Source organism: Onychomys torridus, chromosome 6, assembly GCF_903995425.1.
Source record: "Onychomys torridus chromosome 6, mOncTor1.1, whole genome shotgun sequence".
Lineage (NCBI taxonomy): Eukaryota > Metazoa > Chordata > Mammalia > Rodentia > Cricetidae > Onychomys > Onychomys torridus.
In genome coordinates this window covers 4,321,453-4,348,512 of record NC_050448.1, presented here as the reverse complement: position 1 = coordinate 4,348,512, position 27,060 = coordinate 4,321,453, and the positions used below count along the sequence as shown (strand labels likewise).

Genomic DNA, 27,060 nt, shown 5'->3' with positions numbered 1-27,060 from the left:
TACTATCTAATATTTCAGTGTTATTTCTGCCATTTTTGTAGATTTGTTACATTCTTATCTTACTGATTTTAAGCATTTCTCTGCTCTTGATAGATTATAGGAGCTCCGACTAAACTTTGGAATTTATGCATGTGATAAAATCTAATACAACATGTGCCATCTATTTTGATGATCTGTTTTTCACAATGGACAGATGTAATTTACAAAGTTACAACCTACTGGAAATATCTTGCTCTTTCTCTGTTTCTACATCCTGCTATTTCATAACATTCTTTGTTATTGTTTTTTTTACAGCTGTTAGAGTATATGTTGTATGTGTGTATGTCTAAACTGTGAAGGCTCCACAGCTTCTTATCTGTAAGTCTCCACCAACACTGACGCTTCCATCATAAGTTATTGAGGTTTCTCACAAGTTAATGTGATCTTGCTTACTCCTCTCAGAATTTAGATCTTGCATGCTTCTAGACACTGAGATATGAAATTTCTCTGACCAGGATGAATAATTTAATAAGTTCCTTAGAAAACATTGGTTATTGTTCGTTTCTATATTTCAAATCTTTGAAATTTCCCTTGTAGTTCAGATTCTGATATGTGCCCTACAGGTATTTGAAATGAATGTAGACCATATAGTTTACAGGCAGTAGTCAATATACTAAATTTGGACAAAATTTCTCTTCTAATCTGTACAAATATTCTGTATTTTGTTAGTCTGTAAAACACACCTACTGTGAATGTGATTTCTCTATCTTGTTGTGGTGTCAATTCTTTACCTTCTATGTTTTGAGCTCACTTCTTAGATGTTTATGATCCAAACACTTCTTACTGAATAAAATTACGTTCTTTCTGTCTAGCAACACATGCCTTCCATTATGTTTAGCCTATAATTATTTAGCTTAATATTTTTTTGTTGTTTTGTTTATTTTTGCTATTTTGGTAACATTTTGCTTTTAATTTTTCTAGGCCTTTAAACTTTATTTCAATATGCCTCAATACAGCAAATAACTCATGTTTCAAATACAGTGTTTTATACTTGAACTGGAGCATTTGATCCAATGAATTCAACATAATTCCTTTGTCTTTATTTTCTGAGCTTCATTTGGCATTTGTATCTAGACCATCTTTTTAAAATTTTATTTCCATGTTTAGATGTTGCCCTTTTACTTAATTATTGCTGCCTTTTAAGCCATAGCTCTCCAAATCAGCAACTTCAACTCTGCCACTACCACCTGTGGTTAGACTTAAAGAGTCTGTTCCCTCAGGCTCCAACTCTTGCACAGCTACACAGGGAACTTAATTGTAGCTGAAGTTTTCTCTAGTCCCACTCAGGCCTATAGCAGCTCAGACCCAAATAAACACACAGAGGCTTATATTACTTAAAACTCTATGGCCTAAAGGCTAAGGCTTCTTGCTAGCTAGATCTTACATCTTAAATTAACTCATTTCTATAAATCTATACCTTGCCATGTGGCTTGTAGCTTACCAGTATCTTTACTTCTTGCTTCTCATGGCAGTGGTGGCTGGCAACATCTCCTGACTCAGCCTTCCACTCCCCAGAATTATTCTTGTTGTTTATCCTGCATAAACTTCCTGCCTGGCTACTGGCCAATTAGCATTTTATTTATCATCCAATCATAGCAACACATTGACAGCATACAGAACATCCCACAGCACCTCTCCTTTTCGGTCTAATCAAAAAGGAAGGTTTTACATATAACAAAACAGTAATCAAGCAAGAATTACAGTTATAATTTGTACTCTATTTGTACCTGGCAAAATTAAAGAAAATATTCTGTCTATTATATATTTGTGAGTCTAAAGTTTCATATCTAATTTATCTTTTATCACAACCAAGGATAATTATAATTTTAACTACTATATAGTCTTCAACTATATCAAAGGCCTCAGAAGGATACAATATTACCTAAGTAAACAGGAAATGCATTATAAGCAACTTTCAAAAATCTAGAATGACAGAGACAGCTGGCTCCCTGGACAGTCATCCAAAGTTCCTCTGTAAAGCTGGGGCATCTGTCTTCAGCCCACAAGTCTAGAGTCTCTCAGTCACTTCTCTGTGTGTCCTGTAGAATGTCTGGCAGTTTCCTCTATGAAGTAGGAACCTGAAGGACCATTTTGCCTTGCAGTGTTCAGTGGTCACCTTCCTATTGGTCTTGCATGTCCAGTCAATCAAGCAGTCTAGGCAAGAACAGTTTCTTGCCCAAATGGCTATTTTTGCCAAGAAGAAAATAAACTCCATATGGAGTGTCTTCGATGCCCATCCTCTTCTCTGAAGTAAATCAGTCTTCCGGGAGCAGACATGTCTCACTGTCCAGAAAGTCTAAGTTTTAAAAACATATTAAATGTCATATTCTGTAGATCTTTGAAGTCTGTGAAGATTACCTATCTATCTCAAATATATCTATACATACCTAGAAAAACTAAATTAACATGAATATAAGTTTGATTATCATAGATGATTAACTATTAATCTCTGTCTCTTAATGATACATTACAATTTCAAATGATAATTTCACATAATACCTTAAACAAGAGCAAAAATATACATACAGTATAATAAAATTATCTTTAAAATTGTATCAATAAACTAAAATCTACAGCAATGTAAAACATTTCTACACAAGTTGTTGCTCTTTGAATGTAGGTTCATTAATCTACCCTTTCATTCTCTAGAAAAAGATTACATTTATAACCAACACACTTTAAATAAAAATTTTGGTTTTTTTCTCTATCCCACACCAGAGGGCTCTTCTGATATGGGACAGAAGACTCTCTTAACCTTTTATTTCAGCAATATGTTTGGGTTTAGAGAAGGAGTGAGCCAATTCCATCTCCAAAGCCAGCTTGGTATATTTGGGAATTTGGGTTTAGATTCTCATACTACTTCCTGTTGGATGAGGGCACTGTATTCTTATTGGGACACAAAGAAAATTTTAGGATTATCGAGTAGTCCATGAGGCTATATTGTCTGAGCCAGTCGCCTTGAAACCATTTTGGATGTTGGATCATCTGGGCCATGGTTGTCATCAGAGACCTCTCAAGGGGTCTTGGCTGGTCAAACTTGATGTACCTTAATCTGGAACAAATCCATAGCCTCTTGCCTCCTGTGGAAACAAAAGCAGAGCCTCCTTTCCAAAGCAACATATTCTTAGATCCAAATTTTTAAGTCAAAGTACCTTTTAAATATACATACTGGTTTAACCGAACAGCCTTTATAATCAAATGTCTTTCTGCAGTAAAAAATCCCAAAGATTTTTACACAACCTAGATTCTCTGTGTAATATTCATCTTTATGTGGCTTATTTTTATATTACTTTTACTTTTTCTTTAAAGACTTTATATTTTAAAACTATTTTTAATATAACTGCATATTTTCCTTTTTGTCTCTCTTCCAAGCCTATCTACATTTTTACTAGGACTCAGGATTCAAAGGTTAAGGTGGAATTCTGCTCTTTAGAGATGCTGACTAGCAAGTAACTCACCTCCTCTCTTTGCTCTCATCCTCCAAAAAGCCCTCATGCTTCTCCTAGCCCCTCCCTAAAAGCCCTTCTCCACCTGGCTCCTCCTTACCACTTCCTGTCAGCTAATGGCTGACTCAGCCTCCTGACTCCAGGTGGATTTTATTTAAACAAACACATCCTTCCATCATTAAACATACTTTGCAGAGCATAAACAAAAGTAACACACCTTAAAATAATATTCTATAACATTTAAATATCTTATCATTATATTTTTCCTTGAGTATAATAGAACTTAAACTCTTTGTGTTCCTTTGAAACACAAAGTTACTGTAGTAATTTCTCCCTAGGAATCCTTCATTTCTTTTCTACTTCATGAGAACAAACTGTCTTTATCATCTCTTGAGAGCAATAAGGCAACCTCTATAACACCTGCTTCCTAGAGAGAGAGTCATTATTTTCTAGCATTAAAATTAGCCCTCTATTGAGGGAAAAGGGATCCTTTCTTAACTTCATTAATTATCCTTTTACATAACATGCTTGCAGCTAATCAAGAAGGAGAAGGTTTCTAGTACACTCAAAAACTGCAAATTAAAATGGGTGGAGGACATCAGTCTTTAACATGTCCTGCCTGTGGGATTCAGAGCCTGTCACCACCCTTACATCTCACAGGACTGTTTTAAAAAGTGACTCAGAGTCATTAAATTCTCTCAGCTGATATACAGAGCCCTTATATAATTTATTTGTGTTTACATTCTAACTTTAATTTTGAACAAATAATGCTTTGATGTTTGATATTTCTCAATACTCCTATTAAAATTTATTTTATCATTGTAAATTATTTTTACTTGGGATATTTAGTCCAGCAGTACAGGCTACCATATTACTAATAAAGAAAATCTTCTCTCTGTGTATTAATGTCTTAGCAATAAAAACATGAGTTGGTGTTTATATAAAGATTAATTGACATAGAATATATTATAAAAAGTAAATAAAATACTTAAAATGAGCACTGCATGACATTTAGCCAATGGTCCATGTTTAGCCAATGGCCCATGTATAAGATGTAGTACAAAGCCAACCAGAATAGATACATCAATGCTGCTACTACTTAACCTGGGCTAGTAACTACTGCTATTTCTAAATCCACACAACTAAAATAATATGAGGACATTTCCAGGGAATAACAATACTCTGGGCTGTAAAAGGGAAGCTGTGGCTTTTGGCTAAGCAATGTAGTCTTTGCTAGGAAGCAACCAGCCCAGGAGGGTGATAGAAAATCAACCCTCCAATCTTCCACATACATAGCCTATTGATCACTATTGAAGCCTTGGCTATACCCTACTTGAATTCAACAATGCAGGGAACCAGAATGATGTGGTCCACAGGAGGCACGCTCCTGGAGCACTAGCATGGTCAAAGGGTGAACAATAGATCAAATAGACAAAGGGGAGCTATGTAGATCAGGCAATTTTCGAAAAGAATAGTTTTCTGATTGATCCTATGTCTTGTGATTTGTAGAGGTTTGTATGACTTGTGATTGTAGAATAACCAAGTCAATTAATCAATTTTCTCAAATTTAACTCTCTTTTTTTTTAAAGGGAGACCCCTTCATCTTTCTTGGAGTCTTTCTTTTCTTTTTTAAGATTTATTTATTTATAATGTATACGGTGTTCTGTTTGCATGTATCCCTGCAGGCCAGAAGAGGGAGCCAGATCTCATTACAGTTGGTTGTGAGCCACCATGTGGGTGCTGGGAACTGAACTCAGGACCTCTGGAAGAACAGCCAGTGTTCTTAACCTCTGAGCCATCTCTCCAGCCCTCAAATTTCACTCTTACAAAAAACGTTTTACTTCCTTTTCAGATTATCAAAAATATATGCCTTTACTTATACAAAAGGAAAAATGTTTATCTTTTCAAATGCATTCACCTTCATCTATGTAAATGTGTGTGTGTGTGTGTGTGTGTGTGTGTGTGTGTGTGTGTGAGAGAGAGAGAGAGAGAGAGAGAGAGAGAGAGAGAGAGAGAGAGAGAGGAGGGTTTTGTGTAAATAGTTGACATTTTTAAAAGATGTAAAAAAAATTACAGAACACTAATTATTGAAAACATGAGTTTATAACAGCCTTTAATCATCATGGAATATAGAAAAATTTAAAACATACACACTGGTATAGATTATTAATTTAAGATGTGTTACATTTATTTATATTTGTGGAACATTTGTTTAATGATGCAAAGATGTGTTGCATTCTTTTACATTGGGTTTGTAAAACTGTGTTACTGTGCCTGTGTAAAACACCTGATGGTCTAATAAAGAGCTGAATGGCCAATAGCCAGGCAGGAGAAAGAATGGACAGTCTTGGCAGGCAGAGAGAATACATAGAAAGAGAAATTTGAGAGGGAAAGAAGAAAGAGCAAAAACACAAGAAGAGAATGCTAGGGGCCAGCCACCCAACCACACAGCCAGCCATGAAGTAAGACTGAAAATAAGAAAGTAAGAAAATGAAAAAACACAGAGGAAAAAGGTAAGTGGGTTATTTTAAGTTTAGAAAGGCTCGCAAAAAACAAGCCCAGCTAAGGCTGGGAATTTATAATTAAGAATAAACCTCCATGTGTGATTTATATGGTAGCTGGGTAGTGGGCCCCTGAACAAAGAGCCAAAAAAGTAAAAAAAATAACCCAACAACCACAGCACACACACACACACACACACACACACACACTAAAGACCCCAAAGTAGAGGAAATTGTACTTTAAACTCACATACAAAAATTCTCAAGCATATAGAATAGACAAGATTTCTATTAAAATTAGAAAACCTAGAAAGCACTGTGTTTAGGGAAATGAGAAGCTTAATTATGATTATTGGAATGCAAAGCTGGCAGCAAGTATTAATCTTCAAATTTCTGTGGATGGCTTTGGAGTCTTTCTGAAATACTTGCTAAGGTTGGTTATACCATAAATAAAACCTTGTTAGTTAGTGTTCTGAGACAGAGACTAAGAACCAGTTGACCTTGACAATGGCAGGAATGCAACAGACTGTTGTCTCTGGAATATACATCTGTAGCAGTTATTTTTCTGAACCTGATGAAATTAAGAGATGATGAGAGGAGGTCTCTTTCATGTCTCTTGACTCTGGCACAACTCCCTTTATTTGAATACAAAGATTTCTGAGTGAATCAAATTGTTGTCGTGTTGAAATCTTTTAAATTTTGGATATCATATTTTAAAGCTGTCATTTTGCAACATGAAAGACAGAAACCATTTGGTAAAACAAGTAGGAAATGTAGGGATATCCACATGTGTGTATGCACCAAGTATTTAGATAATAAGTTGGAAATGAGTGTTTTCAAGAATTTCCTCACTCCAATTTCAAGTTATTTTTTATTATTTTGAAATTGAATCAATATTAATGAAAGCTTTAAAGTATATCAAAAGTATTTTCTTTTAGCTATTCAAAAGTAAACTACAGACACAGTAGCTACCCACATCTGAACCCTCCCAGAACAAATAACAGAACCATTATAACAGCTGAAATATTTCTGCTACACACTCCACTGGCACAGCTACAGTGAGTCAATCATTTCAATAATGTTCCAATTGCAGAAAGCTCAACTCAGGCTCCTGCATTACTCAGTGCTGTCTTTTTTCCTGTCTCCAATTCTTGGCCTGTCTGCAACTTTCCAATTAAAGCTTTCAGGGTATGAATTTTGGCAATAGTAATGATGTTCCTTTCCCATTAGATCTCCCAATGACCTTTTGTTCTGGATCTACTGCTGCACTGGATAGCTTGCTTAAGTTGTTCTCTTTGTTAAGCTACCTCTTTCAACTTTTATTTTTGAGACCAAGTCTGAACTGATGTATCCATCCTGCCTCCAGTCTTTAGTATTCATGGTTTGTTGGAGCTCTGATTCACTTACTGATAATATTGTTGAATTATATGTACCAACTTTACTGTGAAGATTTTTTTCTAATTTGCTTGCAACTTATTTATAAATATTAATATTTAATTATTACTTAATTAGGATTTTATTTTCCTAACTAATTCAATAAGTTATAATACTATCTTTTCAGTGGGTGGTTTGTTCAATAAGAATTTAGTTGAAGCCTACATGTTAGATTTGATCACTTGAAAACTCTGAAAGTTGTTCAAAATAACAGCTTTTCCTTTCCCTCTGCCATTTAGTTTTCAGCCATTTGTCCTGCATATTGACTTGTCTCCTGTGTACTAAACAAGCACTCTATCTACCATTAAGCCTTATTCCCAGTGCCATTTTTATTTAATTAAAATATAGTGCTATCATTTTCCCTTCCCCATCTTCCCTCTACTCTCCCCTCTCATACCCACAGCGTTCTCCTCCTGAGTAATCGTTGTTACTTACACATATGCGTCAGCACACACATAAATACAACCTGCTGAGTCTCTGCAGTGTCGCCTACAGGCATTTGTTTTTAGGGCTGACATTTGGCTTTGGGTATACCAGCAGGACCTCATCCCTGAGGAAGACTGGGATCTTATACAATCACAAGCTGTTCTTGACATCCCTGTCTAGACCAGGCTGCTCTGTATATTCTCTCCTCCACTTTTGCTTCCCAAGTCCTGGGACCAGAGGTCATAGAGTAATACACCTAGTTTCCTTGATTTTCTTTTCAATCATCCTTGTTAACAGACTTTAAAATTTGAATTCTACTTAATGTACACATCAGGGAATATTCTTTTAAATTTTCCCCAACTTTTGAATGTGTGATAATTCCATATGTGTATATAATGTATTTTCACCAGATCTACCCTCTAAGTTGCTCGCTTTCAATTTCTCCCTCTCCTCCCAATTTCACATGTTTTATTTTATGAAATCTGCTGAGTGAATACTTTATTTTTTCTTAAAACTGCAGTTGTCCAGCATTGTCCAGAAATGCAACCTCAGCCTAGATTCTGTGTCCTCTCCAAGCCTGCATATTTTCCTTGAACATTTTCTTAGTTTCTGGTACTATAGGATTTTTCAAAATGATCTTGTACTTCTCCCACCTCAGTTTTGCTAAACAAAATCCATCAACATTCTGTAATATTATCTAAAGACATTTCTTTAGAAAAAAAAGGAAGGAAGAAAGAAGAAAAATTAGTTTCTTTAAGGGAAACTATTGTCTAGAAAGTAAGATTGCAGGTTGCCTATGTTTGTGGCTTTAGGAAAATTCTTCCCAATATCACTCAAGGAATAAGGCTTAGAAAATGGTTATTTTAAATATTATATTTAAACCTAAATGTGCAAAATATATCAATACACTGATGGAACTGATCACTTGATGCATGCCATCGAATTATCTACCCATCAACCAGTCATATATCTATCTCCATAAGTCACCTATTTTTCTCCATGTCATGTAAATCCTTCCTATGACAGCTATGGACTAAGCAATGGAATCTTTTCATGTATGTAATCAGTGGATGTTCCTCCTGTCTCCAAAGGATATTCTTCTCACCCCACTGTAGTCTCACAGACCTGACACTCTCACTTAGGAACTCTTCTTCCTACATCCAACGTTCTGCCCCAAACCAAGGTAGCTAATGACATCCGTGCCCTACTTAGACTGCAATTTAAACCACTTCATGTTGGCTCTTACATCCACCAGTGTTCTCTATGTGTGTCCTTGCCTCTGCTCATTGAATTAATATCTTGACAGTGGTTTTTTGTTTGTTTGTCTGTTTGTTTTGTTTTGTTTTTTTGAGACAGGGTTTCTCTGTATAGATTTGCACCTTTCCTGGATCTCCCTCTGTAGACCAGGCTGGCCTCAAACTCACAAAGATCCACCTGCCTCTGCCTCCCAAGTGCTGGAGTTAAAGGCATGCACCACCACCACCACCTGGCTTGACAGTGTTTTCTTTCTCATTCTCTGTCTCTGCCTCCTTCTGTCTCTGTGTCTGACTGTCTCAACCCACCATCCCTGTGTGTGTCTCCAGAGACTTTTTCTTTTTCACACTAGAAACTCAGATTTTTTTCTCTTCTCTAATTTTGCTCTAAAATATATGGAAGTTTTTCTTTATTTGTAGAATTTTTTCAACTATTTTCTCCATTTGCCTCTCCCTTTATTTACTGCTTCTGATATTAATTACACAACTCCAATTATTATTCATTGTATCTTAAGCTAGTGCTTATGTAGTTTCTGTTTCTATAGCTTCTTATGGTTCTCTGGAAGTATTTCTCAGTGTTAACTTCAAGGCTTTGTACCCATTCTTTACTCAGAACCACATAATGCATTACCTAGTCTGTATTTTTATGTATTTCTTAGAATAATTCTACTTTATTTAACAATTATTTAATGATTTTAGAGTTGTTCCTCATTGTTGACAAGTTCTGATTTTAGTCTGTGTTTAGTCACAATGTTTATATTGGCGTCATGTGTATTCCGATGTGACTACTTTGTGGGGTACATTAATGGTTCATTGAGTCCTCTTTATTTAGTTGTGCATGTACATCTCATGTCTGAGGGCTTGTTGCCTTAGACTGACAATTTTACTCTTTCGTTGCTTATGGAGGACACAGCTTATGGTCCTCACTCAGTCTACACCCTCCTGAGTAAATTGGCTAACAGTCGGTTTTTCTAGGTGTTACTAAAGTATTCTAAAGCACCTTCATTTTCAGCCAGGTCAGTAGGCAGTTTGTGTCAAGGGATTTGGTGTTATTAAATGCCGTTCTATGAAGAGGAAATATCCTTGGGTTTTAATACAATCATCTCTGGAGATTTGGGAGAAAATAAATCCCTGAGAAAGAAAGTTTGTTGCAATCTCTTTGCAATAGAGTTTCAGCCCTGTAGGCATGGGGATGTCTGATTAACCTGATCTCTGTCCCACTTGGGAATCACTCTTTCTTCACAGTGTCTGCATCTGTGGTCTGAGTGCAGCCATTATGTACATCTGTGTGTCCTATGTGTGATCACACATGCTGTGTTCATGTTTCTAAATAAGCCTTTCACATTTGAACATTCACATATTTATCATTATCTTCTAAGCCATTTTCCCACTTGGGGTACTGTTGTTGCCTTCTTTAATTTCTACTATAGAGCATGCTTTAAAAAGCTACACTATTCCTTGCCCATAATATAGGAGGATGTCTACTGTTGCTGCTATGGACAGGCGCTTTGCCTTAACAGTGAACTGTTTGCTTTAGTAATGGCAGCAGTGGTAAATGGAACTTTAGAATGTCAGTTAATCAAACATTTCACAGAGATTTGTTACTAAAATTTAAAGCATGATCATGGTGCTGTTTGAGTGAAAGAAAACAGATTGTATATGTGCATTTTCCAATATGGATATAGAATAATACATTAATATGCATCTGGACATACACATGAGAATAAAAATAAGTAGAAGAAATGTATCTTTTTGCTATGTTACTATTTTAATATTTGGACCCATTCTTTGCAAAGTGGTCTTTAACAAAGTCATGAGTGGAAGGACTGTAGTATAAATAGAGCAGTGGCTCTCGGTCTTTGCCCTGACTGTGCTAATTGGGTGAACTGACACTCTAATGGTGCCTCTTCTGTTTTTGCCATCAAGAAGCTGAATGAGCTTAGGTAGAGCTACTTTTATAGCACAATCACTGTGGGTAAATTCACCAGAGGGATAAAAACCAAAGGCAAGACTGATTGATTACATTAATACTTAGTTGAGTTGTAAAGGAGAAGACTTTAGGAAAAATTTCATATAGATTTAATTCATAAGAAATACACACCATTTTGAAGGTGGAGAGATAGTTCATCTGGTAAAGTGTTTGTAGCAAAAACATAAGAATCCAAATTCTATCCTGGGAAACCATGTAACAAAGCCTACTGAGGAAGTGCCTGCTTATGATACCAATGCTAGAAAGGCAGAGAAAAGTAAGAATGTACATTCCTAAGAATCTCTGTCTGGCAAGCCTAACTTCCCTCATAGGTTCCTGCTCATTCAGAGATGCTGCATCAAAAATAAATGGATAGCTCCTGAGAACCTATAGCAAAGATGATGTTATCCTCTGAGAGGAATCAATATATATTTGATATAATAGTAAGAAAAAAAAGAAAATATTTCATATTTTGAATTTGAATCCTACCTTTTGTACACATGATAGTATGCATTTTTCATAATCTTACAGAATCTGTAAGAGGAAGAAAAGACCCCTAAAATATTTGGAATTTTATATAATCCACATATCAAAAGTAATCTAGAACAAAGGCTATGTAAAGTTACCAAATTAATGCTTGCATATGTATATGTATATTTTGTATGTGAAAATAGCACCAACTATAGGACATGTCTTGACAAAGTAGAATTCATTCCAGAAATGTACACATCTGTAAACATTGTAAAATGAAAAGCTTCCAGCTATCTCCATAGATGACTCAATATCTGCTTATGGGAAAACCTCTTAGCAAAGTAAGAATAGAAATGAATTTCTTAATTTGATAAAAGGAATTTCCCAGAAACATATATCAAAAATGTTTTAAAAGATAAAATGGTTAAAAAAATCTGCTTAAGTTAATAATAAAAGGTAAAGATCAAAGGACACTGTTTTGGCTCCATTTCTCTCTTCATGGGCTCCAGGACAAAATGATAGGTGGTTAGGAGGAATCAAGGAGGTTAAGCAGATGGCTTAAGGGGAGTATCTGTGATATCAGCCTTGGGAGGCAGACATAGCAGGACCCCTGGACTTGCTTATCAGCCCATGTAGCTAGTTGGTGAGCTTGAGGTTAAGTGAGCGACCTTGTCTGAAAGGAAATGGAGACTGGGAAGATGGCTCAGCAATGAAGGGGGCTGGGAAGATATCTTGGTGGCCAGACACTTAATGTATGAGTGTGAAGAATGGAGTTTGTATTCCCAGAATCCAAGTAAAAACCAATTGATCACATCAACTTACCAGTAATTCCCGTTTTTTTGAATCCACAGAGCAAACTGGCTGGTGAAACAAGCCATATCATGTAGCTATGGACTTAACTGAGGGACCTTGCTTCAATGAGTAAGGCAAACAGTGATCAAGTAGGATTCCTGATATCAACATCAGGCCTCCACATTCAGGCACACACAATTATGTGCATATGCATAGACATACACTTAGATACATACACACACACACACACACACACACACACACACACATGTACATAAACATGCACACATGCCTCAGACACATATACCTGAAAATCAATAAAAAGAAAAACAATAGCAAATGATACCATATGTCAACCTGTTGACAACCTCTGGTTTCCACATGTGCACTCACATAGGTGTGCTCATGTTCACATACATGTGCACAAACTGACATTCATATGTATACACATAAAAGAGTGAAAGGGGTTGTCTTCATGGAAAACTAACAAAATTAAGAACCCTAGGTATTGAGGCCACAGCCCTAGCTTGTGCCTGTGCTGTGTGGGCCAGTCAGAATGGGTGCCACTACAGTGAGCATGTATGTGGTGTACAGATGGAAGAGACAAAACAAAACAAAACAGAGCAGTTCAGGTATGGTGGGGAGCTGTGGAACTGGAGATGTGACAGCTGATGTGAGTAGTCTGCACTGCCACCTGAGGCTTTGGTGACATCCAGGCCAGTGCTGCTGTCAAGGGCCATGTTTAGGTCTGTAGTCCTACTGCTTCTATGTTGACATCTGTGGCCTGTGTTACCACCCACAACCATGAGGATATCCACAGTCTAGGCTGCCACTTGAGGCCATGTTGAAGTCCAAGAGACTTGCTGAGCTGGCTCTGGGAGAGCTGGTCCCTCATGGGAGAGTTGGCCCCAGTGGCAAAGGCAAGGGAGAGTTTGCTCTGCTCCTCCAGGGGCAAAGTATCCTAGTGGAGGTCTGGGCTTACCAACTCAGCTACTACATAGGTCCACATCCAGGGCTTTGGGTTGGCCCACTGCAATATCTGTCCCATCCATGACTTGCTGGCGTGCATGAAGGGACTGGTCCTAGGGAATCATAGCCATAGAATACGGGTGAGGGTCCAGTGTAGCAGAAGCCGAAGGACTTGAACCAGACCAGTGACTCATTGCAATAAACATTTGTAAGGAAAGCTATTTGGACAAAAGGTAGATGGCATGACATACTGAAGCTCTCAAAGCCACAATTGGATATATAATAGAGAAGCAGGAAAAATGGAGAAGTGAAGTAATTTTCTAAAATTTTATTTCTATTTTTCTTTTCTTTTGTGTGAGAGGCTACAAGGGTAGAGGACAGACATGGAAGGACTGGGAACTGAGTAGAATTAGGGTACATGATATAAAATTCATGGAGAATCAATTAAAAACTTTATAGATTTAAAAAACCCTATGTATAAACAACTGTGACATATTGAGGATTAGCAATACAATAAAATTAATCAAATGTATAAAAATAAGTGAAATTATTTCTGAAAAATAGACTGTTAGAAAAAATAGGTATGAAACAATAAAAAAATAAATTCAATAATAGTTGTACAAAACTGTTGAGAAAATATAAAACTCTTTAGACAGACAAAAAGGCAAGTGAAATCCACTAGGAAGTATACCATGTTTGTGTACTAAAGAGTGAGCATCATTTCCTCAGATAGGTCTATGGGTGCCTTGCAATCCTAATGGAAAACAAACAAACGAAAACATGAAACTTAAAAAGTTAACATTAAAGTTCATATGAAAGTAGCAGTCCATCAGTACAGTCAAATGAGAAAGTAATTGCATGGTGGTGATGTGATTATATTCATTAAAACACCAGGATAGAGGTTCAACTGCAATATAAAAATAAAGCTAAAATAAACCCGTGTGTATTAGATATCTGTACCATGGCAGCTGCAGTAAGACAAACTACACGATCAATTACTTAATAACAATTTGCTTTCTACTGTCCAAGACTGGATCAAAGATATCAACCTGAAAAAAATCCAGTTTCAGTGTTTCAAATACTTGAAGGGCATGTGAATTACATGTAATTAGAGTAAAAAAAGTCTTTTAACCATCTTAAAAATTGTATTACACTTACTTATTTATTGGAAGGGGCACATAAGAACCATATTACATGCATCTTCATGTAACTTCCTGAACTCAGTTCTCTCCTTTCACCATGTGGGTCCCAGGTATGGAACTCAGATCATTAGTGTAGGAAGAAACTGCTTTGCCTGCTGGGCCATCTTGCTAGCCCCAAGGAAGTGAGTTCCAAGCTAAACCAAACAAAATAACCATTCCCAGATTACCAACTCCTGCCTCTAGGGATTCAATGCCCTCTTTTGACCTCCATGGGCAATGCACACACATGGGACATGAGAACACATGCAAGCAAAACATCAATACAAATAAAAATTTAAAATAAAAAAGAAATTAGTAGGGGTTTATTATATAATCTATGAAAATAGATTGTACTATATGAAAATAGGCTTTAGGGATAATACTTTGTAAAGTATTTTATGTACAATTTTCAATGCTGATATAATAGTGAGTCACACAGAGAAAAATGTATGTTTGTCTTACCCTCCTGTTCTGAAGACAGAAAGGTATTAACATTCACAGAGATAATGGTATCTGTCTTTTGTTACTCTCTTTTTTGCAAGCTGTAACTTTCCTGAACCCCCTCCCCCAGCAGTTTCCTGTGCTCATGTTGGACCCTGTGCTGGAATAAAAATGAGATTCAGGTTTGTCTCTTTACACCTTTCAGAGCAAGAAGCTGGCAATTATGTCATGGTGACCGTAGCAAGACAAATCCCTAAAAACAGAGTATGCATAAAATATTCTTAATGTTTGGCAAGAAAAAGTGTGACTTTAACTATCTGAAAAAAGTGAATCATGTGGAATTATTTTTACTGATGATACTAGATAAATGACTTCTAATGTTTTTGGGGAAACATGACAGTATTGATAAGTGTTTTTAATTTCTTTCTTTTTTTTTTTTTTTACAGAAAAAACAACTGTCCATTTGCAAGTGCATACAGTCACAAAATTTAAAACAGTGACTAATGTTGTTGGATATCTAAAAGGCTTGACATCACCAGGTAAGTTGGATTAAGTAGTTATAATCTAGTTCCTAAATCATACAAAAAGTCCAAAAATGTTCCATGTTCCATAATAATTTTGGAATGTATTTCAATATCCTACTTTATATGTAACTAGAGGTTTAGATGACTAAAATAATGGGTTTATATAAAGCCTGAAGTATGTTTTCCTTTCTTTCCTCCCACATCTCATCAAAAATAAGCATTAGCAGGCAGAGTATGTGTAAAGGCTAAGGAAAGGAAACAAGAGGTGGCGTTCATAACTGTTAAAGTGAGATAAAAATCAAAAGGCAATATTTTTCTTATTTTTTACCATGATACTATGGAAAATTTTAGTTCAATAACAAAATACTTTAAAAGAAAATATCATAGGTTTTAAAGATGCAGTTCTTGAAAACAAATCAAGTTTTGGTCTCAAAACAAAAGCTTCTAATGTTAATATCTACCCCAGATTGAATATATCATCCACTCATAGTTCCTCCCAATATCTGTGTTTTGGGTTTGAAAGGTCTTTTATGGAAATGGTTATCTGGTTATATGTTAAATAACTTATACATTTTTATTAACTGTTGGTGGAATCTTTGGTCTAAAAATTAAAAATGAAAGTATTTGGTTCATTATCAGTAAACAGGCTAATGCCAGCACACTCTGATTCATCACAAGGCTGGATCCCAAGTCACAGAGTCGCTAGGAGAACATACGCAGTTGACTACTGTTCTATTTTATTAGATGTTCATTTATTATGTACATGTGTGAGAAAGAGTATGGGCACAGCGGTGTCATGGTGGGTGTGTGGCCATCAGAGGACAACTTTCAGGGATTATTACTCTCCTTCCATCACAGATTCCAGAGACTGGTCTCAGAACACTGGGTGTTGGGCTAAGTACTTTAACTCATTCAGATAATCTGCCATCCCCAGAGCACCATTAAGGTTTTACTGTGTTCAAACCACTTCTGTGGATATGACTTGGACACTGCTCTCCTCTCCTTGGAGAATTATTCTCTGTAGCACTAGAACTAATTGCTGACCCAGAGAATTTTGAAATCAAGTTTTATTTCCTCCCTATTTCTTGATAGCCAACTCTTAAAAATTTCATACAATGTATTTATTCTCCATCGTTCCTATATTGTACAACTTGTCATAGCAGAATCCTTAGACATAGACATAAATAAACTTAGAAATCCACTTGGCCAATTTCAATGACTTTTACTATAAGCAAGTCCAGCTCAAGTATGAGAAGTGATCTATTCCATTTGTAAATCATCACAAGGAAACACAGTTGTGGAAAAAGTATACCAGATTCATGCTAACGGAATTTTAATCTATCAAAAGAAGTTTTATATGCAAACATTCTTAAATAGTGCTTATTATGAATTTTCTGTAAAAAATTGCTTATTCATGAAACTTTCTTATTTACTGATGCTAAAATCCAGATACATACATTGATTGTTAATTTATTTGGGATACAATTCATCTCAAGCAGAATTTTCAGACATTTCTGGGAGATGAGAAAAAAAATGCCCAAGCATTTAATGTTTGAATATATACCTAGATAGTGTTGCATATATCCCTATATCCCATGATGTATAACTTAACACAGTGTGGTAAAATATTTAAATTCATGCTGGTTCCAATCAGTATTAAAAACTTAAATGATTCTATAACATTATAACTATTCTAACAGTCTTTGTCTTCATGTAGTTGAGGATAATCTATTTAATCCAAGTAGTTGTAGACCCTACTTTATGTATATTTTATGGAATACTTTTCAAAAATCACATTGATATTTATAGCTCTTATATATATCTCTTGAATAATCAGGGTAGGGTACAACTTATAAGATATGAAAGTCAGAGGACAATTTGCAGATGTCATGTCTCTCCTCTCACCATGTGGGTCCCAGAGTCAAACTGAAGTTGCAGTGTCTAGACCCACTGGGCCTTCTTGCTGAACCTGCCTGTATAGTTTCATGGAATATCTCAGTATCAAACAATGATGAGAATGCTCTTTCATAAATACATATGGCCACTTGATCAAATAAAGTGAACTCTCTTGCTATTGTGAATAGCATACATTGACCAAAACAAAACAACAACAAAAATTAACCAAAACAGAAAATAAATCAGGAGAATTCTCTGGAACTATATTTTGATCCTGTTTTAATGACGTGAATGGCCAGTGAAACATTCTGAAAGGACCATATCCATGAATTGTGAAAAGTTTCTTACAGGAATGAACTGTGTGTGACCACATGAAATAAAATATATGAAAAGTTAAATTATCCACAGTCCTGACTTGATGGTGATGAATTTTATTTTCTTTTAGAGAGTGGAGAAGGGCTAAAAATATAAATTGAAACTATAAGTATATCCTAAATACCTATTCTTTTCACAAAGTCTATACATAGCTAGCAAACTTTTAACATGCAGAGCTCCTAAGCCACTTCTTTTTTGGAGATGTATTAATAGGTCATGGCTCTTCACTAAGCACACACACATTGTTTGGTGTGCACATCCCACCATGATGTTGGAAAAATGTTAGGTAAGAGTTTCATTGTGGTACATTTGTATACTTCATTAATTAATATTTCATGTTTCAGAGGACAGTAATGTGGACCTAAGCTTTGGATTCATAATTGATGTTAGCAGCTGCTTCTGCATTGATATACCCAGACCTATGAATCAAGAAAGGGGTGGAAAATGCTAAAATGGTATTAATTATCAGAACAATTTGGCTTAATTGTTGCTTATTTGTGCAATAGGCTTATATAAATGTCATTAAACTTATTGATGAGGATTACATTTTACTTTAATAGTTCTTATTTCATTCTCTTTCCAGACCGGTATATTATAGTTGGCAGTAACCACCATGTTGGATACAGTTATAATGGACAAGAATGGGCCAGCAGTACTGCAATAATCACTGCGTTTATCCAAGCCTTGATGTTACAAGTGAAGAAAGGATGGAGACCAGAACGCACTATTGTTTTCTGTTCATGGGGAGGAACGACTTGGGGCAATATTGGCTCCTATGAATGGGGAGAGGTGAAATAAATTCATTAATTACAATTACTTTATTTCCTTCCAGCTCTTTTATTTTCCAGATATTATAGTCTAATATTATTGAAGGCAAAGAAAATGATGAGCATCTCAAAAGGACTTCCTATCTGCTAACTGCTAGGAGGAAATTTGAGTTATTCCTTTGGGGGTTCTATCTGATCTGAAACTAACCTTATTCCGTTGCTCACAGACCTACACACCTTCATATCACTTGCAATAATGTTTGCTTGACCAGTATACTTTCGCTTAAGGGATAACACACATGAAATACACTAATCTTTAAAAAAAGAAAGATCCCTCATGTACTTTTAAAAAGGGAAATAATCTTACAACTGAGAAAATGTCCTCTGGTATAAATAAGCTGAACAAGACTCACAGAGTACTTAGCAGAGATTATTTCGGCATATTCAAGTGAGTGCGAGAAGGTTCTATTTCAAAAAGTATACTTCCAATGAAGACATTCCGTTGTTTGGGACCCTTTCTAAATTCCAGGAGGAAAAACCATAGCCCCCGAAACAAAATTTTAAAATTTATTTAAAACTTCAAGATAAATATAACAATTTAAAAACACCTTTTTGCATTTTATGGATTGTTTTAAATATTTACAAAACAATAAAACTGTAATTCAATTTTTTTTCTTCCCATTGCTCCCTAAAAACTTTCACATCTTGCTTCTTGCTTCTTGTCATTCATGATGCTGTCTATGACCTTCTTCAAGCCATGCACCATTCCCAGCTTTCCCAGGGAATCCCTACTACCTTCTTACTCTTGATCTTTTCTTGGGAGACTGTATGTTTTACATTTGACCTGTTTGGCATTTCCCATCACCATTTGCTCAATGCCACAGGGCCAGCCCTTAGCTCACTACCTAATGAGAGAGTTGAGATATTTCCTGAACAAATGAATTATCTGTATTTTACTCAAATAGATTCTCATTTTCCAGCTTGGGTCAGAGGTCTGGAAGGTAAAGTCCCAGACTTATTTGGGGGCCCTTATCCCAAGTAAGTCAGCTCCTGCAGGATGTAATAAAAGAGGGACTTGGTTTCCTCATGGACTTCTGGATGGGGAATATGCTGTTGTGTGGAATTTGTATGTGGATTCAGCAGTTGTTCTCTGACTTCCTTCTTTCTGAAAACTTTTCAATTACCCTTGACTCCTCTTCTCCTCCCAAGCTCTCAATCTCTCCCTCCACTTCTCCATTCACTGTTTGCTTTGTAGTACTATGTAAGCCCCTCACCCACCTTCCTCAAAGTACTGACTCAGTAAGATCCTACTTCATACCCTCTAGTCCAATAAGTGTTAAGAAAACATCTTAAAGAATGTTTTTAAACAGCTTCCATTATGTCTACAAATTTCACAATTAACTTATATTGTATTTATGAATATGTATGTATAAACCACATCCACAAAACAGGTTTTTCTCACATTGTTTCCTAAGTTACATACCTTAAACACAAATTCATAAAGAATTATATTGCAAAAGTTTCTTGGAAGTATTTAAATGTCAGTCATGACAGGCTATGAATTAAATAAATATGGATTTGCATGTATAGGAGCAATTTTTCCAAACTATGTAAATAGTTTGTGCATCGTAAAATATAAATTCCTTTTAAGCAATTTGTGAATTCATTGCTCCTTTTGACAATTCTGTGACTTCTCATCAGAGACCAAATATAAATCTGTTATGGGACATGAGTTCAAAGGAATAGAAAACTTACTTTTATACACACAAACAACAGCAATAGACTCATCAGGTTGCAGTTATATATTTGTTCATAGTTATACAGATGTGAATGTAGCAATAATAATCAAAGAAAAATAGGCTATCAACTTAAGGATGGATTGGGGTCATAGGAGGGTTTGGAGTGAGGGTACCTAGGAGAGGTGGAGGGAAGAACAGATAGAGGGAAAGTGATATAATTATATTTTTATTAATTATATATATAAATACATATAATGTATTTATATTTAACTAAATATACATATATATGTAGGTTGCTCTTGTGTGTATGTGTGTGTGTGTGTAAAACTGAGCAAATTTACACATTTAGTTACCTTCTGAACTCTTCCATTAGTAGATTCACAAACATATAAGTAATAAAATCATCAAGGATTTTCAGAGTTCACCATTGGCTAATAAAAATGTATCTGTAATTTTCCATATAATATATTGCACCACCATATCCCATAGAAACATTTCAATGCCATCCATTTGAAGGAAAGTGTGGACTCTTGGTTGTTCATTCTGTTTACTCTTATGCAATCTGTGCCTTCTGAGAATGAAACACTTTTGTTTATATCAATCCTGAATGCAGGTGAGCAAGAAAAAGCTTTGCTCATGTCCCATCTTGCCCTCTGTAATTTTGCTTGCATAGGAACCCCTGGAAACCCAGATGAAGTTAACAGGATTAGATGAAGTTGCTCAATAAACTTTTAAATGGTAATTGTAGCCATGCAAGAAAGAAAGAATTGACTCAGTACCAACATTAATCCTTGTGGGAAATTAAGGCATTTCCTAAAACAGGATCTTTTAAAGTACTATTTCTTATAGGAAGAATATTTTTCATATGTTCCTCTGGAATTATTACAATTTTTAGAGGAAGGAAATAAGAGTTCAGATCTTTCCTATCATAGACATGTTATTTTTAATAAACTTGAGTTCTCTGAGATTAGATTCCTCCAGTAAGTATATATCTGTCTCCTGTGGTACTCATAGAAACCATATTAACTGAAAGAGGAAGTATTTGTGTGCTCATGTGTTGTAAGGAAGAGTCTATGTGCTCATGTGTTAAGAGGAGGTGCCTATGTGCTCATGTGTTAAGAAGAAGTGTCTATGTGCTCATGTGTTAAGAGGAAGTGTCTATGTGCTCATGTGTTAGCAGGAAATGGCCATGTGCTCATGTATTAAGAAGAAGTGTCTATGTGTTCACATGTTATGAGAATTATTTTCATAGAATATAAGTAATAATGGACAATTTTTGTCATATTATATATGAAATTACTAAAGTGTTTTTAATTACTTGTGTTCATTTGAAAGGTGAATTACTTTTAAATAATTACTCATCTCTCTCAATTTGTAGATGAATTTCCAACACTAAGTAGAAAGAAATCAAGGATATAAGTCCCTCTGCTCTTTCTCCTCCCAGTGTAGGGTCAGAAATCTTCAATACCGCAGGGCAGGGATCATAAATGCAAAGTCATGCCACTGAGTCATTACATGCCATTAGTATATACAACATTCAGGAGGATTTTTATAAGGTAATATTTTCAGGTTCACAGTTCTTATTTGTCCAATTTTCCTTGACATACGAGTTTATTGGTGCAAATTAGCTTACTACTTCACAGAAAAAGTATGCCAGCCCTAACCAGTGCAGCTCACCAATTATGTTCTCTAATTCAATGACTGTAACATTAGACACTATCATTGAAGAAAATTCTTAATCTGTGTTCTTTAATTGAACTGACCATTAAACTAACCTTTCAACCCTTTTCTCTTAAGTGATTATTTTACATCAGTACTACTTTAGCAGCAGTCTGATTATGCCTAACAGCGTAAACCAAAATTGGAGGACGAGTTATAGAAGAAGGGTTAGCCTTTACATACAAGAAAATACTTTATGCATGTTTGTGATAAAAAAAAAAAACATACTTTAACATCATAGTATTTATTATCCTAATGAGGTATAACATGTTATTTTAACTGCACCAATGGTAGAACTTTTAACATTTTTATTTCAGGATTTTGCGAAGATTCTACAAAAGAATGCTGTGGCTTACATTAGCCTCCATAGTCCCGTCCGCGGCAACACCAGTCTGCATCCGGTAGCATCTCCATCTCTCCAGCAACTGGTTCTAGAGGTAAGATGGACCAGATGTGGAGGAATAGTTACTCAAGACTGCATACTCCTCTCTAAGCTAAGCTTTCTTAATTTATTTTATTTAAGTATTCATAAAATGATCTGTAAGAATTTTTAAAAACTGTCATTGCGTCAGCTTGTTTGTTTCGTCGTCTGTGTGAGTGTTTTGGAGAAGGAGTCTCCCCATGTAACGCCGAGAGGCCTAGAATTCATGTGATAGGTCAGGATGACCTGTAACATACAATTCCCCTGACTCTAAGTGCTGAGTTTACAGATGTGTGCTAACTCACCCAGCTTTTGTTGTATTTTGTTTTATTCATCAGTATTTCTAAAAATTAATTTATCATACTCTGGAATTCTTCACATAATATAATTTATGTGTCTATTTGTAAGAAATTAATTATTCAGTTATAGATACAGTAAAATTTAAGTTTATTTGAAATTCAAACTTAGCTCTTAAATTCCTAATTCTACATTTGTGCCATTTCTATGATAAACTTGGTTACTTTTATATTTCTTTTCCCACTGGTTGTATTTAGTAAAATTTGGAACTATCCTAGTTTTTTTTAACACTATGACCATCCCTGAAGGTAGCAGTACAGCAATAAATATACTTGACATATTTACAAAGTACAAGGCTGGTTATGGCGGCTCACACCTGTAATCTCAGTGCTTGAGGGGCCAAGGCAGGATTGTGAGGTTGAAGCTAGCTCAGGCCAAATGGTAAGACATGGAAAAACATACAAAATTAAAGAAATTTGTGGAAATCTTTGTGGAAAAGGAAAAACTTACTTTTCAATAAAGTATTGTAAACTCTAAAGTTCATGACATCTTACCACTAATAAACATTTCTCATGTAACTCAGGAATTTAGAAGACTTTTTCTCCTTTGTTGATCTCCCAGTTATATTTTATAACTTTTACTGAACATGAAGTTGTCTGTGCTGTATCTCTGTACAAAGACAAGCACACCATCGTTGGGGTACAGTTTGTGCCCAGCCCCAGTCTCTGTTGGCATACACTCGACATGCCTTTCAGATGGTCACAGAGCTTCCAGTAAGTACCATAGGAACTGAACTAGACAGACGTAAAATATGCCTCAAGTCACCCTAATTCTTAACTGAAATGAAATGCAAATGAACCCTTTATGACTTTCATAAAATATTTTTAGTTTGATAATTTCCATTGACATTTCCATATGTCATACAATAAAGACATTGAAAAAGATCAAATAGAAAAATGTTTACACTTATTTCCAGCTGTACCCTAGTGTACATGCCATGAATTGTATCTAGATTCCTTACCAGAATCACAAGAAATCCACCAGAGGGAATGAGCTGCATATTTTTCACTGGAAAGTTCATATATGTAGTGGATAGCCATTCCAGCATTGGCCTGGAAGTTCCAACCCCCATTGAGGCTTCGGTAATGGTCACACTCACAAGGCAGGGCGGAGGAGGAAGCGGAAGACCAAGAATCAGGAGGAGGGCTCTCTCCTGGTTCCGGGACCCTGGACGCTGGAGGAAGACCGAGCAAAGTTCTCCAGAGAACACCGCCGGACTGTGCTATACCTTTGCCAGACCTGCAACCTACCCCTTCATTTGTAAGTTACCCCACAAAATAAACCTCCCTTTTAACTATGTGGAGTGGCCTTAATAATTTCACCAATACATATATTTCTAAATGAATGAGTGGCCAGGGAAAGGAGCCAGACAGGTGACATGGAGAGAGGACATCATTTGTTGGCTTGCCTTTGTTTTGCATATATAGAGATTGACACGAAAACACACAGCTCTAGGACTGAATCAGATAAATGTGCTTTTCTTTTTATGTTTTAACTTTTATTTATTATTATTTTAAAATTTAAATATACCATTTTATTAATTATTTAAGACTCATCCCTTTAACTTCCCCCTGATACTTCCTATCCTATTAATTTACTCTTCTATATTCTGTGTCCTCTTATCTATTTTATTTTTCTAAACCCACTTGAATGCAATTTGTGCTGCCTATACACCTATCAGTGTGGAGCATGGTTAATCAACCAAGACGCCATCACCTTAAAGTTGACTCTCCTTTCTCCATCAGCTGTCAAATATCAATAGCACATCAACCCCTCCATTGTTGATTGGCTTGATTAGATACAGCCCTTGTGCAGGCAGTGACAGCTTCTATAGGTTCATGGGAGTAGAGGCACTGTTATTTCTTGAACATTCATTTTCCCTTGGTCCCCATAATTCCTTCATCTTACTACATTTCTTTCCCTTCTTCTATGATGTTCCCTGGGCTTTAGGGGTGGTGGGGGTGAGGTTGTGTTGTTGATATTCCATCCATGGCTGAATACTCCATAAACACTCCCTGTACTTGGACCTGTTGTGATTTTCTGCACTAATATTATTCCCAAGAATATGTTATGGGAAGAGAATAAGCAGAATGTGATGTGCTAAATACATGTCTAAAGCTGTCAAAGAACACATTTAATTAATAAAAACAAAATAAATTAATTTTCTTTGAACATTTTCATAAGAGAAACTACAAAACATTTAGTTATGTGCAGCCACTTATATGGGAGGAAATAAGATATATAAATAATATATGTCTCATGGCAAGATCCACTCCTACATTTGTCTAGGAGAGAAACATTTTTGGTTCTGTATTGAAAATACTTATATACCAACCTTATATGAAAATGATATAGAACCATATTGAAAGAAAACTTTAATTTGCTTTGATTAATGTGTTTATTAATATTCATAAAAAGTATTTCATATTTCTGAGTCATAATAATGATAATGACAAATTAATTTGTGTTCCCAGAAAATCCATAGGGTATCAATGACTTGCCAATCAAATGTGAACCAGAGGCAAGAACCGAGGCTCTTGTTCAGTTATTTTTTCTGATGTTTTGCTTCTATGTTGATGTGCGTTTCTGCTCCATTTATGCTTCTAATGTTTAACAAATACAAAACTGATCACATCACTTGAAATTTTTATAAGTTTTAGAGTTAGAAAAGTCTATTCAAAAACTCAGATGTAGCATGAATTTTAACAGGTCTTATTAATAAAAACAAGCCCAAGGCCAGTTATTGGGGTGAATGCTTGAAGATTAGAGGGGAGAACAAGCCACAGCCAACCTCACCTCACCAATTCCTCAGCTGGTCTTGTTTCCTCAGACTGGAAGCTTCTGAGTCTTCATCCAGAATGGACCTCAGCTGAACTGCTGCTCAAAAGCCTAAAAGCTTAACCAGCTCTAGTTCCTGGTCCTCACACCTTATATACCTTTCTGCTTCCTGCCATCACTTCCTGGAACTAAAGGCGTGAGTCACCATGCCTGGCTGTTTCCAGTGTGGCTTTGAACTCACAGATATCCAGATGGATTTCTGCCTCTGACATGCTAGGATTAAAGGCATGTGTGCCACCATAGCCTAACCTCTATGTTTAATATTGTGGCTGTTCTGTTGTCTGACCCCAGGTAAGTTTATTAGGGTGCACAATATTTTGGGGAACACAATATCACCACATTTGTTCTCTGATCCCAAATAAGTTTATCAGGGTGCATAATATTTTGGGGAACACAATATCACCACTCAGAAAGTAATATTTTTGAGTCCCTAAACATTTTTAAAAATTTAGATATATTTTCCAACCATAAGTTCCTCTTCCTCTTTTGTGTATTCACTGCCACAGTGCATCAGATGAAACTAAAGTGAAGGATCTCACAATGACATTGAGAATGTGTGCTTAATATGCATCAAGAAAGTGTTCAGTTATAAAAATGTTGGCAAAGTACACTGAAATATTAAATGCTAATTTATTATGTAAATAAAAATTCAGATATGGATTTTGATCATTGTTTCTAGTCTTTGGTTTCTAGAAACACAACTCTCCTGGAGAGTATGTTGGCAGAAGATGACACTGTTTCTGTTCGGCTGTTGATGTAGAACCAGAATTGTATTGCTATAGGGTAGAGACACAATAACTTCAACTGATACAGGCAATGAGTTCCATAAAGCAGGTGTTCCAGTTATAGTTCCCAACATCAAGGTCTGGGTGTTCCAACAGCCTCATGTCCGGACCGATGCTTGGCAGCATGATTTGGTATTTTCATGTAGTTTTGCCAGTGGTTAACATAACTAAACATTTCTTATGGATCTCTGCATTATTGTTTCAGAACTTTATTATATATAACAAAGTGAACTTAAATCAGCCTACTATTAATATTAAGAATGATTTTCCATCCTATCATTCACAAACATTTAAATATGCACTCTGTGTTTGTGTGTGCGAATGTGTTTGTACGTGTATATGTGCATGTATTCACTTAGTTCTTCTGAATAAATTGGTGTTGAATAAGGAATTCTTTTTAAAATTTAAATATACAAGAGAAGATAAACAGGTCAGAGGAGTTGGTTGATGAAGCACATCTGACTTCATATAAAATTACTCATAGCATTACTGCTAAGATGGGGTCAAAAACATTTAGTACACAATATAAACATATACATACCTCTGTCTCTATATAGTTCAACCCTCTCAAGTTTTGCAATCATCTTTCATAGATCATAGAAAGTATTGATTTTTGCCCTAAGGAAAAGAAAAAAATGGATCATCCATGTATTAGCCAGTGCTCTGTATGTTTCCCACAAATAAAGATGAAATTTCTAAGAACTTATTTTGGGAAGG

The 27,060-nt window shown here is 35.7% G+C and overlaps 1 protein-coding gene across 1 annotated transcript in view; it reads left to right on the top strand.

Moving 5' to 3' along the window:
- The window catches only part of LOC118585534 (inactive N-acetylated-alpha-linked acidic dipeptidase-like protein 2), a 221,945-nt gene extending 195,627 nt beyond the window's left edge, over positions 1-26,318 (top strand). The window contains exons 6-10 of the mRNA XM_036190212.1: positions 15,369-15,461; positions 18,301-18,506; positions 22,260-22,379; positions 23,282-23,433; positions 26,252-26,318. Coding sequence (XP_036046105.1) covers positions 15,369-15,461; positions 18,301-18,506; positions 22,260-22,379; positions 23,282-23,433; positions 26,252-26,318 — 638 coding nt within the window. The remainder of the gene's footprint in view (positions 1-15,368; positions 15,462-18,300; positions 18,507-22,259; positions 22,380-23,281; positions 23,434-26,251) is intronic.
- The last annotated feature ends 742 nt before the right edge of the window (positions 26,319-27,060 follow it).